Here is a 14,874-nt window from a genome sequence, read left to right as displayed (position 1 = left end):
GTGAACAAAAAGTGACTAATGCTAAAACATTATTAGATAACAAATTCACTTAACCCTTGTGCTATCTTAGGTGACCCCACCCTTACATTGACGTGTTCTCCCTACCATGACAAAGGTGTATAAAGGTGGAAAGATTTCATGTAATCCATGGACACCAGTGAAGATCACAAATCATTGAAGAAAAAAGGTTCAGAGCACTGTCTAGTGGGTCTAGATGACCCAACTCCCAATGGTAAAGTGCCTAGGATAGCACAAGGGTTACATAACAAATTCACTTAAACAATCTAGTTTACATGATCATTCCTTGACCAGGAATGGTCAGCTCTGCCCTTCCACCTGTCAGCATTGGTTACTCATTTCGCCATAGAAACTACATATCAATCTAAGGGAAATAAATATCCATCCATCCATCTTCTAAAGCCACTTAGTCCTGTGCAGGGTCACAGGAATGCTGGAGCCGAGCCAGCTTCTATCAGTCGGGCAAAGGTGGGGGTGAATATTTGTATTTTAAATCAAATTAAGAGTAAAAAATTGGATTAAGAATAAAAATGTTTACACTCAAATGTATGCACCCATTTAAGAAATTACAAGTTCAACAGTGGAAATAAAAAGAGTAGATTAAAGTAATTTAAGAAGAAAATAATGACACTTCATATCAATTGGTGAAACCACCACAAAGAATCTGAACTTTTAGAAGAATTAACATAAAAAACTCTACAATGCTGCCTGAGACAATAATTTAAAAATCTGTTGAGGACTCTAGCTGCACTTCAAAGTACAATTAAGAACTGAAGTCTGTTAATTCAATGGAAAATGAATCCAAGCAACACAAATAATATGGATATATATGCTCACATGATTAAAATTATTTTCTCCAAAAGCATGCTTTCTACCTCTGGAGAATGGGAAGAAAACTGAGATTTTGTTTGTGCAATTCCTTTACAGGCCTAACTCAATAAGTTTCCTTTTATATCTTAAGGAAAGTAAATAAAAATGTTTTATAAAATAAATGTAATGGCCTAATTTTCATATCATTTTGTAAAGAATTTGATTAATGTCTTTGTGCCAAGACTGTTGGGCATTTTTAGATGAGATGAGAGCACTAACAAATAACAGAGTACAAGCTATATTTTTCTTTTTACATTTTTAATAAAGAAAACTTTTTAAATAAAAAAGATGTGTTTTTTTTTATTTCTTTAGACATCATCTTTACAATAGGTTTTTTTTAGGGGGAGGGGGGGCACTTTCTTTGACTGGTGGTTTCAGCAGGTTATCTGCTTCACTTTGTCAGGGCTCGTGGTAAAAGTGGCAGCTTACCTTAACTTACCAGTGGGGTCCCTCAGGGGTCAATCCTGGGGCCATTACTGTTTTCTGTTTATGTCAAAGATCTACCAAATATGTGTATAAATGTAGACACTATTATGTATGTAGATGATACTGCAGTTTTCACTTTTGGCAAAAGCCCCTAGAAAGCAGCTCAACGACTTTCCCGCTTTGGATGACCGCCAGAGGAGGTTGAATATATATAAAACAAAAATCAGTCTGCATGTTCTTTTCTAAACCATCAATAAAGCCTGTCACCAGCAAAGATTTACCTGAAAGCAGAAGAACTACAGCATGTCAAACAATTTAAGTACCTTGGTGCGATACTGGACTCAAAACTTTCTTTAAAAAGCATGCAAAAAACACTGTAAAAACTGTAAATAATAATTTGCATAAATTTTTTAAAACATCATAGCACCATTGACAGATAAGGCAGCACATGTATATTTACACTCATGGCTCTTATTCCACATAAATTATTGTGTCACCACATGGTCATTTACTGGTTCCTCTGTTCTTAGACGTCTTGAACTCTGCTACAAAAGAGCTCTGAAGGTCCTGGATGAGAAACCTTTTTATTACCATCACCTTCACATTGTTCACAAATACAAACTCCTGAGCTTTGAACATGTTAAACAGCTTGCCTTTTTTTAAATCAGCTTGCTCTGTCTGTAAAGTCTTACATGAGATAGTGTAAGTTTTGTCATTAAAACAAAACAAAACAAAACAATGGAAACAGTGGCTTTTGAAGTCTAAAATATGCACTCACAAATGACCAGAAATAAGATAAATTTTATGACAAAACAGGCATTGATTTTAAAATAATATATCTGTTCAAATTTTATCCTGTTTCTTATTAGTATTATTACATATAGTGTCTTTTGTCTGTGTTTCATAATTTCATGAGTACACTCTATCTCTTAAACTCGGTTTTATTTCTTTTAACGTCAACCTCCCAAGGGACTCCGGCTATAATCTGGCATATTTGCATTTGTTTTAATATTCATTAATATGAATCGGTAGCGGTTTTAGGCATGGGCAATACGGGCAATTGCCCTGGGTGCAAATTTCAAGGGGGGCGGCATCCCTGTGCTTGGAAGAAAAGAAAAACTGCGCCACTATTGGTTTTCTATCAGCTATTACCAGTATTTCACAGACTTTGGAGCGGCCTAAAACCAGCGAATTGGCGCTCCCAGCAGCTACGCGCGCTCCCGTCTTTGAGAAGGAGACGCGTAGTGGGCGCAGGCCTTGATTACGCAACACCTGGATCATCTGTGCCTTTAGATTACTCAGTTCATGTTAATAATGTCATTATTTATTTACTATTGTAGATATTTTTTTCTATAGTTTAGTTGGTGTCAGTATTTGACATAAAGACAGCAGATAATGCAGTAAAACAGCTGCACTTTATGAGATCATAAATTAACAATAGATCATTTGTTTAGGAATGTATTGAGGTTTTTGAAGGATTTATACTGCTGGTGTTGCACAAAATTAGGAAAATGCCAAATATTTTGGAGTAATCCCAGTAATGAGTTCTATGATTTAGTTTTTAATGTTTTAATTTTAAGACCTAAAATTAAATTCACAATAACATGTTTTTTTAAAAAACAAATCCCTCGGATACGTTTAACAAAGACACACACAGGACGTCACACACCAAGAAATGAACTTATTGATAAAAATGATGCCAGGAGTCTAGCTCTAACAAAATGATAAAAGAGCAAAGAAAAAGGAATGATTTGATTTATTTCTTATTATTAATATTTCCAGGCTTTGTTTGTTTTGTTCTGCAGCATTTTCATATTTGTATGATTTTGGCAGAATGTATTTTTATGGAGAGCAAAATATTATGTAAGGGTTAATGGCCGACGAAGTGTGCGGTTACTACTTTTTAACGCACGCCGTGGAAGCCTGAACCGTCCGACGCGAAATTGCTTTTGTCACTTACAAAAGCAATACATATTAACCAGGTTTTAGTCCTTAATTCTTGGTTTTTTTTTCCGATTTGTATCACTTTTCTCATAAACAGCGTACTATATGTTACGTGATGCGGCGCATCGCGCCGCATCACGTAACATATAGTCCGAGTCGCGCAGCACCACCGCTGCAGTTAAGATTCGGCGATATATATATGCTGATCGTCCCGATGGGTTGAATAAAGCATCAATTCAGAGGGAAAGTTAATCGCTTACCGCTTGTTTTTGCCCAGATGATGAAGCAAAAGGTTGTTTTACAGAAGCCGGCGCAGTGATACAAATCATTTAAGCTAGCCGACCGGAACTTCTTTTTTCACCGTGCGGTTATCAGGTTTTAACGCATACCCAGCAGCCAATCAGAATCGAGTATTCAACCGGACCATGGTATAATCAATATTTAAGGTTTAACTTAAGGTGTGGGAAGAAATGAGGATGCCTGATATCAGCCAACTTTTTTTTTATTTTCTCAGCAACGATCAATGCACACTGGCAATATATGGAATAGTCAGAGAATCTTGAACAGAACATACCGAGCGTATATTCTGAGTAAATAAAGCGTAAATAAAGCATCTGGTGTCTCACACTGCCATCTAGTGGAATATAACAAAAGTGCTTTGACTAACTAACAACATCTATGTTGTCTCCTTATATTTTTACTCTTAACTTAATAATACTATGACAGTTTGTTTTTAAAAAGTTACGTTTTAAAGGTTTAAAAGTTTAGCTTTAGTGTGTTCGGTAAATGTTTATCTTGTTCGGCCCAAAACCTAAAGCGTGTTTTGGATTTTGGCTCCCTGTGCAACTGAGTTCCCTGGAATATGAGTTTATAAAATTCGTGCATTTTTTTCTGTAAAATGACCAAATAAAGATAGGGAACACAAAAACATATGATGACAAAAAGATGCGGGAGGAGGGGGGTGTTACTCGCCCGGGGTGTAGTTGGTGTAGAACCGCCACTGATCTGAATCGTCCCTTTCCCAATAACTTACTTGTTTAAGTTTTGAAGGTCGCAGACTCCTGGACGGAGAATTCCTTGTCGTTTTATGAATCCATATTTACCCGAGTTCCTGCGCCGTCCGTTTTGGCGTATTGGCTCCATAAATACATACATTTAAACTCAACTGATCTACTCTACAATAAAATTCATTCATATCATCCACTTTTTGGCGGGCCGGGATTGCTGTGACGTAACGAGCGTAGCGTGAGGGGAGGGGCTTGGAGGTCGGCACGCGCTGGCTTGAGCAGCAGGCAGACAACGGTTGTCTGAAGGAAGGAAGGCGAGCGTCGGAGAGGCGACGCTGTGCTGGTCTGGGACGTTGGTTGAACGACGGAAACTTCACTGCCAAGATGTCCGACGACGAGCAGGAACAGACCATCGCCGAGGACTTGGTCGTCACCAAGTATAAGATGGGTGGTGACATCGCCAACCGTGAGTTTCTGAGAATCACGGTGTGGATGAGTTGTCCTCGCTCGTCGGCCTGACGTGCAGCTAACGTGGGCTTCGCCACATTAGAGCCGCGGCAGCCATGTGGTTCCACATTCCAGACACCCTGTGCTGCTAGCTTAACGTGCTAGCTAACCGGCACTGCTCCGGTAATTTTAGCCGGGCAGTTTAGCAAAAGCTGACGTCAGACATGCTAATTAAGTTATTTTGTTTTGAGAAACTAACATGGAATGCTAAATAAAGAGCTAGCTGTTCCAGACGATAAAATCAGTTAAGTGGATGCTAACTATCTGTTACAACTACCAAGCAAATGCAATGCGCCCTGAAGGCTTGTATTTGTGCTTGTTCTGTTTTTGTGGAACAAAAATTACCATAGCGCAATATTCTTTATTGAAACACCCACAGGGGGGTAACAATTTCTCCCAGTTTGAAGAGAAACTCTTGAAGAAATATTTGAAAAATTAGATCGACTTGGGAAAATGTGGGTTTGGAAAGTATTAAAGTATTCTAAAAAAGATTTCATAGCCTATGGCACAAAAAATGATTCAATAAAGGGATTATTCAGGACAACAAGCAGTGGTAAATAAGTTATTTTTGCAGGTTAAAACAATGTTGTCTTTATAAGTGATATATGTTATTTTTTGAACCTGAATTTTTTGTTTTTTTACAACTCCATTTCTAAACCTGACTTTTCTCGACTTGGAATCTAATACCAAGCTTTGCACCTTTGGTGTACTCCTGAAAAAAATTGGCACAAGTCGCATCCCTGGGATAAACCATGGAAAAAGAAAATGTGATTTGTGGTCAGAAAACTACAAAAATCTCACATTTATGCTTCATTTTTCAATATTTATAACTCCTGTCAGAACAGGTTTCATTACTCTGAGTTTCCCAAACTAAAGCTCGGTGTGAATATCGGCTTTTAACAACTGGGTCAAAGTTCACATACAACTTGGATCAACACCATTGTCATTAGTCATTGTCCTTGTGCTATCTTGTGGGGTCCAGATGACCCCCACTCCCAGCGTTAACGTGCCTTCAAGGCTCATTAACGCTGGGAGTTGGGTCATCTAGACCCACTAGACAGTGCTCTGAACCTTTTTTCTTCAATGATTTGTGATCTTCACTGGTGTCCATGGATTACATGAAATCTTTCCACCTTTATCCACCTTTGTCATGGTAGGGAGAACACGTCAATGTAAGAGTGGGGTCATCTGGATCCCATAAGGGTTGTTGTCACGTAAACAGGGAGATTGATCGCTCATATTTTGTTTATGCTGTGAAATGTGACAACATGCTGCCGTCCAGGTTTGGTTTGCAGAGCCAAAAACGATCCTTCACTAATGAGATCCTCTCTAGTGATTTAGGTTGTTTTCTTCTGTAACGCATGTGTCAAGGAACTACATTTTCTTCCCTGTTCCAAATTGTTAACCATGTCCTGTTTATGTCATCCCAGAGACTCTCCGTCTAGTGATGGAGGCCGCAAAACCAGGCGTGTCTGTTATCAGCCTGTGCGAGAAAGGTGACGCATACATCATGGCTGAGACTGGAAAGGTCTTCAAGAAGGAGAAGGAAATGAAGAAAGGTGAGCTGCTAAGATGGACAGAGCAAAATGCACACAAATATGACACTACAGTATAGAGCTGTTTTCTTGAATGGGAATCTTTTGGTTTTTTCCTTCTTTTAGGTATTGCCTTTCCCACGAGCATCTCAGTCAATAACTGTGTTTGCCACTTCTCCCCGCTGAAGAGCGACCCCGACTACACCCTTAAAGATGGAGATCTGGTCAAAATGTAGGCACCTCCCTCCCTGAGGTTCTTTGAGTTGCTCCTGAGCTTTTGTTAGAATTTTTTTATTAACTTTTTTGCTCTTATTTTCTACATAATACTTTTAATAGTGATACAGCTTCAATTAATCAATCATTTTTTTATATAAAGTGCTTTTTTGAGTAGATATTGACCTTCCCAGTGGTCTTTTTAGCCCAAATCATAAAACCCCTTTCATTTTCTAGGACATAGTTTCTACAGAGCAAGTAGTTCATTAAAAATTCTCCTCTGTTGGTACAGAGCAACCCCACCTCCCTTCCCCTCACCGAGGCTGAGAGCTCTCTGTTTATGCCGAGTTGAGAGCGTGCGACCCGCCCAGCACGTTTTCTACGTCACAAATAATCTCTTTCAAACCGCAAATTTTCATTTGCTCCAAATGCACAACGATTTGAATAAAAAGTCAGTAATTTTGAACTTAATTTTCTTTGTGTCTTCCATCATCATGAAAATGACACAGGAACATGTTAAAAATACCAAGAAAAATTTTTTCCTCAGTGTGTTTTTAATGTCTTCAGACTTGTTTAGTCCTATAATTTAGCCTCCAAACTTCTGTCCTTTCCATTAGTCTCCTTTTACCCCATTCATGTGTAGGTGCTGCTTAATTTGACATTTAAATTGAATGTCTAAGTTCCTTTATTTTGAATCTTTATGACTCTTGTTTTTGTTTTGCAGAGATCTTGGGGTTCACGTTGACGGCTTCATTGCCAATGTTGCTCACAGCTTTGTTGTGGGAGCCAGCAAGGTGAGAACAAGAACTTAGATTTTGTACTTAATTTTTCGTCTTCTTGGTTGATGTGGGTCCTCTTCTCTTTTTCCAGGAACAACCTGCCACAGGTCGGAAAGCTGATGTCATCAAAGCTGCTCACCTGTGTGCAGAAGCAGCTTTACGTCTGGTGAAGCCTGGTAACCAGGTATGCTTGTTCACCTGTAGTTTAGGCTGCATTTACACTGCAGGTCTTGATGCCCAAATCCAATTTTCTGACTATATCCGATTATTTTTGACGACCCGCTTACATCATCTTTTAAAAGTGACCCGTATACGATTTTTGCATTTACACTATACAATGCTGAAACTATCAAACGTAGACATTCTGAGGACTACGTAACGTAGCAGCATTTCCGCCTTCCGCGGACCTCCTTCGGACTTTCGTGTGACTGCGGTTGTCATGGAGACAACGCAGCGACGGAAGGAGGCGTTGCCTTGGGCGCTCCTGGATGAGGCAGGTGAACGAGAGGGGGGGGGGGGGGGTTGAATGAAGAAGTGTTTGCAGATGTGCTGTACTAACAGTTTGATCCAAGTGCTGAACCTTTCCCGCGCGATGACTTCTCTTTTTCCGACCGTGGTCAGAAACGCACAGGAGATTTTCTCCAGGGCCGAAGGCGGATTCTACTTAGGGGTTCACTTTCCCGTTCTGAACCCTCAGCCTCCAGAGTGGGTTAAGAAAGACTCCAAAACAGATCTTTTGGGGAGACACCTTCTTTTTATTATGGTTCTCCGACACTCCCCCGCTCCACGCTCACACCCCCTCTCCTTTCCTTACACACACACACACAATACGCACGGTCCCCATCATACACGCCCCCAGCAAAGAAATAAACGACTTCTAGCCTGTTCCATAGCAACGGTGTCCAGCTTGATTAGTTACCGTTTGTGTCCCGACCGGGACCGAACCGGACATAACATCGGTTTCAGATTACGGTCTGAAGCCTGAAGTCATGTGATCTCAGTTGGTGGTGTCCTGAGTTGACGTCACTGACGTACGACTCGCATTTACTGGGGAATATCAGATTTGTCTGCTTACATGGCACACGCAAATGCACGTATCCGATTCATATCTGATTTATTTCCACATATGAGTGAGGCCTGAATCCGATCTGAGAAAATCGGAATCCATGCGCTTTTGTCCTGCTTACACGTTCCCCGGTCATATCCGATCTGTGCCACATGAGAGGAAAAAGTCGGAATTGGGTCGCTTGAACCATGCATTGGAAATGCGGCCTTAGTTTGTGTGTCAGGGTTGTGGATTTCTATGTAGTAACCTACTTTCTAGTTCTCTAAAGTGCATTTGTATGGTTTAAATATAAATTGCAGTTGGAAAACATTCCCCCATGTGTATGTGAAGTTATAGCTATTTAAATGAGAGCAAATCCTTTTGTGTTTTTACATACACTATGAATGGAGTAAATACGTTGATCTGGTTTTTGGTACACAGAATACTCAAGTGACAGAAGCCTGGAACAAGATTGCGCAGTCTTTCAAATGTACTCCTATTGAAGGTGAGTTTCTGTCAGAGGTTTAAGTGATCATGCCTCCTCCACAGTAAAGTGACTCAAGCTCTACATTTTCATAGGAATGCTGTCTCATCAATTGAAGCAGCACATCATAGATGGAGAGAAGACCATCATTCAAAACCCAACTGACCAGCAAAGGTACTAGTGTTGTTTTTACTTTTCAAAACGTAGCATGAACTCACAAGAGTCCGTTCCATCCTGGAATGACAGCAACCGTTTCATATTTGTTTAATACAGTGTTCCCTCCTTTTATCAGGGAGTTTCTTCCTAAGGATAACCCGCTATTAGGAAACTCTAAAAGTAGGATTATAAATGTTTGGAGGCTGTAAAGCTCCTCACACGCTTTATTTATTTACACTTTTCTCACTTGTTTAAACTCTCAAAATTCAAGTCTTCATAGAAAATAAATCCAGGATTACAGGATGAAACCAAAGATCTGATCGCCATCAAAGATTTACGTAGATGTAGCAAACTGATCAAATTCTCTATAGGCGACACGGCCCAGAGGAGATTGATTGACAAAATCGACAGCCAATCAGGATGCAGAATACAAAAAAACGCGCAATTGCACTGAAAAAAATCCACACAGTGAGACTGAAAGGTGAACCGTAATGTAGCGACGGAGCACAGTGCAGTCGCTGGAAATAAAGTGGAATGAAATTCAAACATGATTTATGGATGAATATGGATATCCTGAGTAAAACTATCGTTAATCTTTTTTTTCTCACCTTGTCAGGAAGGACCATGAGAAGGCTGAATTTGAAGTGCATGAAGTTTATGCTGTGGATGTGTTAATTAGCACAGGAGAAGGAAAGGTTGGTGGAAGATTTCTCCATTTGTTTGATGAAACACACTAAATAGAAGTGCAGCAGATCATTTTATGGTGTTTAACCTCATTTCAGGCAAGAGACTCGGGTCTCAGGACCACAATTTACAAGAGGGACCCTAGTAAACAATACGGCTTAAAGATGAAGACCTCTCGCACCTTCTTCAGTGAAGTGGAGCGGCGGTTCGATGCCATGCCCTTCACTCTGAGGTTGGAATTTAACTCTTTACTTTCAGCACCATCACTACGGACAAATGAACTCGGATCAGGCTGAAGATGAAGTGGATCAAGCTTTTACTAACAGTCGCGTTTTCACAGAGCGCTTGAGGATGAGGCTAAAGCCCGCCTTGGAGTGGTGGAGTGTACCAAGCATGAGTTGCTACAGCCCTTCAGCGTCCTTCATGAGAAAGAAGGTAAGTGATGAACAACATTTATTTAATAGGGTTTATGCTTTTCACACACCTGAGCTGCTCCTCTGTGGCTTTTTTCAGGTGAATTTGTTGCTCAGTTCAAATTCACAGTGTTGTTGATGGCAAACGGACCTCACAGAATCACTAATGGACCTTTTGACTCTGAATTCTACAAATCAGAGCATGAAGTTCAGGACCCTGAGCTAAAGGTGAGATTCAGTGGAGATTTCCTCCAGAGAAATGAGGTCTATTTTACAACAAATCATTTTTTGTCTCCTCTAGACTTTACTACAGAGCTCTGCCAGCCGCAAGACACAGAAGAAAAAGAAAAAGAAGGTAACATTTGATGGCTGAGACTACGGTCACATATCCCAAAATGCCAACGCGGCGACTTTAATGTGCGTTTTTCCCCAAAGTCGGCAGGTGGTCACGCAGCAGCATTTGTAATCGGGAGGCGGTTTTTAACAGGTTGCATGGTGGCGGCGGAGGTTTTAACAAAAAGTGGAAATTACATGGCGACCAGATGGTTACTTCTGACATCGGTCACTGGCCCCCCGGGCGCATTTGGAGGTTTTGCGGTTGCCGTCCAGCCACAGGCGGGTCGCAGCGCAATAATTGACTGATAGAAGGGTCTCCAGGGTCCCATAAGTCCTCTGATCGGCGGATTACAGACTACCTTAAAACTGCCCCTGTGCTGCTGTCCCACTGCCACCGTCCCATTGTTAGATATCGTAACACTCGACGGGCTATTGACGTTGGCCGGGGGCCCTGCGATGACCGGACGTCAATCTGGCAAACCGGCCCCAGGGCTCCAGACTAACTTTTTTCACTAGGAGCACAGTGGCCCCTAACTGAAATTTTTAGGGGCACAACCAGAAAATTTAGGGGCGCATACCGTAAATCAACATGCTAACCAGATCTACTAATTTCCACTGTATTACTAATAAAAACTTTAATAATAGATGCAGAAATTACAATGTGCTGTTTCAAATTCAGTGTCACATTTTATTCTGCACTTTTGAAGATGCAACAAGGTAAACTGACAGCACCATCGCTGTCACGACAGTACAAATAGTAAAGAAAACGGATGGGAATTTATCTTTGTGACACCAAATAGGTGCAGCCAAGATGCACAATAAGCGTGTTTGAGATCACCCTGATGGACTCAACGCTGCGCAGATCACCTGGTGTGTGACATATATTTTTGTTTTTGCTCCAACATCAACTGTCAATCATCACAAAAATATTGCGAGAAAGGGGTGGGAGCAAGGGTCAAACCTACCCGGACACAGCTGGAAACTGAACTGACTGAAAGCTGCCCTACAGACTACAAAACAATGCATTGTGGGACATGTGTCCTGATGGTTTTTGTAGTTGAGTGATTAATTAAAATAATTTAAAATACCAATTCATTAAAAAAGGCTACATACATCACAAAACATTAAAAAAATCATAAAATATACAATAACACAGATCACACTAAGGGGGAGAAGAATATTAAAACTAAATTGAATGTTAAGGACAACTCCATCTTCCTGTCCTCCTTCAGTCTCGCTGCAGATTCGCCTTCATCTCACAGCCCCCCCCCCACACACACACACACAAACGATCCAGGCGAGGTGCTGGTTCATCTCAAACACGTCTATCGTTGCATTTTCCCCACATATTTTCAGTGTGTCTAAAACTAATGTTGTTTTTGCTCGCACATGTTTAAAGTTCAAGCCCCGTTTGCTGTCACGCATGTACGTGTGGGACATTTATTCTCCTCAGCTGACCCGACTCCCGCGGGAGCGGTGTGCTGCCGTAATAACAGCCGCGCATAAACCGTCTGATGCGCCGCCGTAACCGTCACCAAAGCCTAAACCTTCCACCGGGTCTGTGCGACCCAGAGAAAAGTTCAGCACGGATTGCATGTATGTAGAAAATTACGAGCGAATAGATACGTTCTAAAAAGGAAAGTAAGGAACTCTTTCATGTGGTCTGGGGAGGGAGGGGGCTGTCAGGTTTCCTGCTTTCAAGCCCCGTCATTGTCACGCCCCCAAAAGTAATTTACCCCACTGTGATTGGTTGGTCAGCTCCGTGCACCACAATGAAAGTTTCATTCATTAAAACTGGCGGCCTGCAGTAACATTAAACTTTCATATTAAGGCGGGGACCGCTAAATATCATCTTGGGGGCCGCAAATAGCCCACGGGCCGCGAGTTTGAGACCCCCGCTGGACACTCTGGCACTGGTACACTAGCCGCAGGTCGGAAGAACGATTCAATAGTTCGCTTGCTCATAGCTCAGACGCACATGATGAGGTTGTGATATTTGTCTCCGTTTCCTTCCCACAGATGTTTACGCGCGCTCTATTATCTCTAGGCCCCTCCCCCTACACGCATTTAGCCACTCACAGTGGCTTTCCCTATTCTTCTCATTCGCAGTGGCCGCCTCACACACAGGCATCACGCGAGTGTGTGCTCGCGTTTCATGAGTATGTGCGCGAGTGCGTGTGTCTGCCTGCGTGCGTGTGCGCTCGCGTCTCATTGATTATTTCATAGATCATTGACGTGCCCCTTCCACGTTTAATGTATAAAAAAATACGGAGGGTGGGGGAGGCAAATTTACTGGTAGCACATGTGCGACTGGATGTAAAATTCAGTCGCACACTCTCAAATTTTGGTCGCAAAATGCGACCAATTGGTCGCAGTCTGGAGCCCTGGGCCCACCGTGGGTCCAACTGGGGAAACAGCATTGATGCTGCACACAACCCATGATGGGGTTGATGGCACCACAGCGACTCTGAGACCTGCGTCTTGATGAACTGTGATTGATGCTGAGAAGAGTACAAAAACGACAGAACGCTGTGCTCCTGCAATAATCATAGAAGAAGAGGACGGCCAGTGGCACTTGATATGAACATCCTCCTTCTGGAAGCATTTATTGTCCAATCAGAGCTGCTGCCGGGCAGCGTTCCAGCTCCCACCGCGCTGTGCACGCCTGATTCAGTAGTGACCTCACCCCCGCCTGACTGACATTAATGACCGCGCCCAGAATTTTTCCAATAATGGGATGGTGGCAGCTAATCTTGAAGATTGTGGTTATGACTCCCCATCGCGCTGTGGCAGTTGTAGCATGATATTTCAGATGGATGTTCCTAAAGAGCTGATTAATGATCCCAGCATGCATTCCCTGCTCTATTGAATCATTCCTCTCTCATTTTTCCTCCTCAGGCTTCAAAGACAGCAGAAAATGCAACTGTACAGCAAACGGAAGACACCGAAACTGTAGATTAAAAACTGCCTTTTTATATTTTCAAAACCCCCGGAAAAGGAGCCAAATGAATAAAAAACAATTTTTTTATCAACTTTTGGCTGTTTGTATTGGTAACTGAGCTAATGTGACAAGTGAAACGGATGAATTCATAAAGATGTCCGGATTCTGAATTCCAACCATCCTCCATGGATGATTGAACCTTTACTGCCTGAACTGTTGGTGATGCTTGACCGCTGCCTTTTCACCCAAGAATTTTAAAACCTTTGCATTGGATTTTAAAATGTCTGTTGCCAAGTGGAAATGATCATTCCAGTTTTAATTTTTTTAATTGACAAATTCTTTGACAGCTATAATACAAATTCTGCTTTTTCCTCTTTTTAAAACATTCTTTAAAATGGAACTAGTTTCCCTGAGTAATTACTGAAATTTTGATCATTATTTTATCTTTCTGAGTACGTTGCGATCGATTTACTGAGATGGTGATTTTAAAAACTTTTTGAACATTTATTGGTTTTATGCGGTAAGGGCTATTGGTGAACATGTGTGAGCCTCTTTCAGAAATCCAGACAAGTATGAGTTTCTTCAAAACATTGCAATTGGAAACAAATAGGAAATTGATTTAGTGCTGGAAATCTGTGATTTCTATTGCAACAAGTTTTGATAACTTTTTCAGATGTGACATTTTAAAGCAGTAACTCTAAAATTATGTTTCCAACCATCAGCATAACTTAAGGGAAGAAGATGCTACTCTTACTGCCAATAGACTTGGAATGATAACGATGATAGTTTTTCAGTTCTGAAGAAAGTCCCCTCAGCATAATTTGTGAAGCATGAAGACTTCTGTGATTATTTTCTGTCTGCAGATGAGTTGAACCACTAAAATGATTTTCTATGTTCAAATATTCCCCTGGAACAGGTTGTAATTGCCCTGAAGTATTCATGGTGGGAAAGCTACATCCTGCAGAAACCACTGGGCCATAGAACTTTACATCAAATAAAGAACTTTTTTTCAAACTTTTGTTTCTCTTCTCTCTTTTTTACTTTAACATTGTTTATTAATGCAAAGCCTCTTTTAGGGTTGCTATGTTCTTCGTTATGAAATGTTTTTAACCCCATAATCAAAAATACATTTCTTTTTTAAATACTATTGCTGAACATTGTCTGAATTTAAACTGTGAAGCAGTCTTTTTTTTCTTCTGAAAACGACGTTTTTTAAAATATAAGACGAAATACAAAAAGCATCGTTGGGAAAAGAAATACAGACCCTTTCTTGGGATAGAAGAATTGGAATAATTTAAATAATTTCATGTACAAACTTCTATAGAATATAGATTCAGGGCCCACTGTTATCAGGAATGTATTTATTTATTTTTTTTAAATTAGCCAGTAGTTCAAATATTTTTGTTTATTCAAAAAAAAAGTTGAACGGCAGAAATGTCAAACAGCCAATAAACACATTTTAATGTGAAATGTAAAAATTCATATGAAAATTTTATATGTAAGTTTAAAGTCACAC

General features: G+C 40.7%; 1 protein-coding gene across 1 annotated transcript; it reads left to right on the top strand.

Annotated features, from left to right (window-relative positions):
• Positions 1-4,512: 4,512 nt before the first annotated feature.
• Positions 4,513-14,372, top strand: pa2g4 (proliferation-associated 2G4). Its single transcript, XM_004085446.4, has 13 exons — positions 4,513-4,731; positions 6,203-6,331; positions 6,434-6,539; positions 7,245-7,314; positions 7,391-7,483; positions 8,786-8,849; positions 8,924-9,002; positions 9,601-9,679; positions 9,767-9,900; positions 10,009-10,103; positions 10,182-10,309; positions 10,383-10,436; positions 13,316-14,372. The coding sequence occupies exons 1-13, from the start codon at positions 4,650-4,652 to the stop codon at positions 13,376-13,378; spliced, it is 1,176 nt and encodes a 391-aa protein (XP_004085494.1). The 5' UTR covers positions 4,513-4,649; the 3' UTR covers positions 13,379-14,372.
• The last annotated feature ends 502 nt before the right edge of the window (positions 14,373-14,874 follow it).

The sequence above is a fragment of the Oryzias latipes genome, chromosome 5, assembly GCF_002234675.1.
Source record: "Oryzias latipes chromosome 5, ASM223467v1".
In the NCBI taxonomy this organism is placed as follows: domain Eukaryota; kingdom Metazoa; phylum Chordata; class Actinopteri; order Beloniformes; family Adrianichthyidae; genus Oryzias; species Oryzias latipes.
Note: the sequence above shows the minus strand (reverse complement) of the source record. Positions and strands in the feature narration are given on the sequence as shown.

Bases quoted from the DNA above. Each gene is read 5' to 3' on its own strand.
- pa2g4 (XM_004085446.4), top strand. From the start codon at position 4,650: ATGTCCGACGACGAGCAGGAACAGACCATCGCCGAGGACTTGGTCGTC. The intron at 6,540-7,244 runs GTAGGCACCTCC...TTTGTTTTGCAG, and splicing joins GATGGAGATCTGGTCAAAAT to AGATCTTGGGGTTCACGTTG. The intron at 9,901-10,008 runs GTTGGAATTTAA...GCGTTTTCACAG, and splicing joins GCCATGCCCTTCACTCTGAG to AGCGCTTGAGGATGAGGCTA.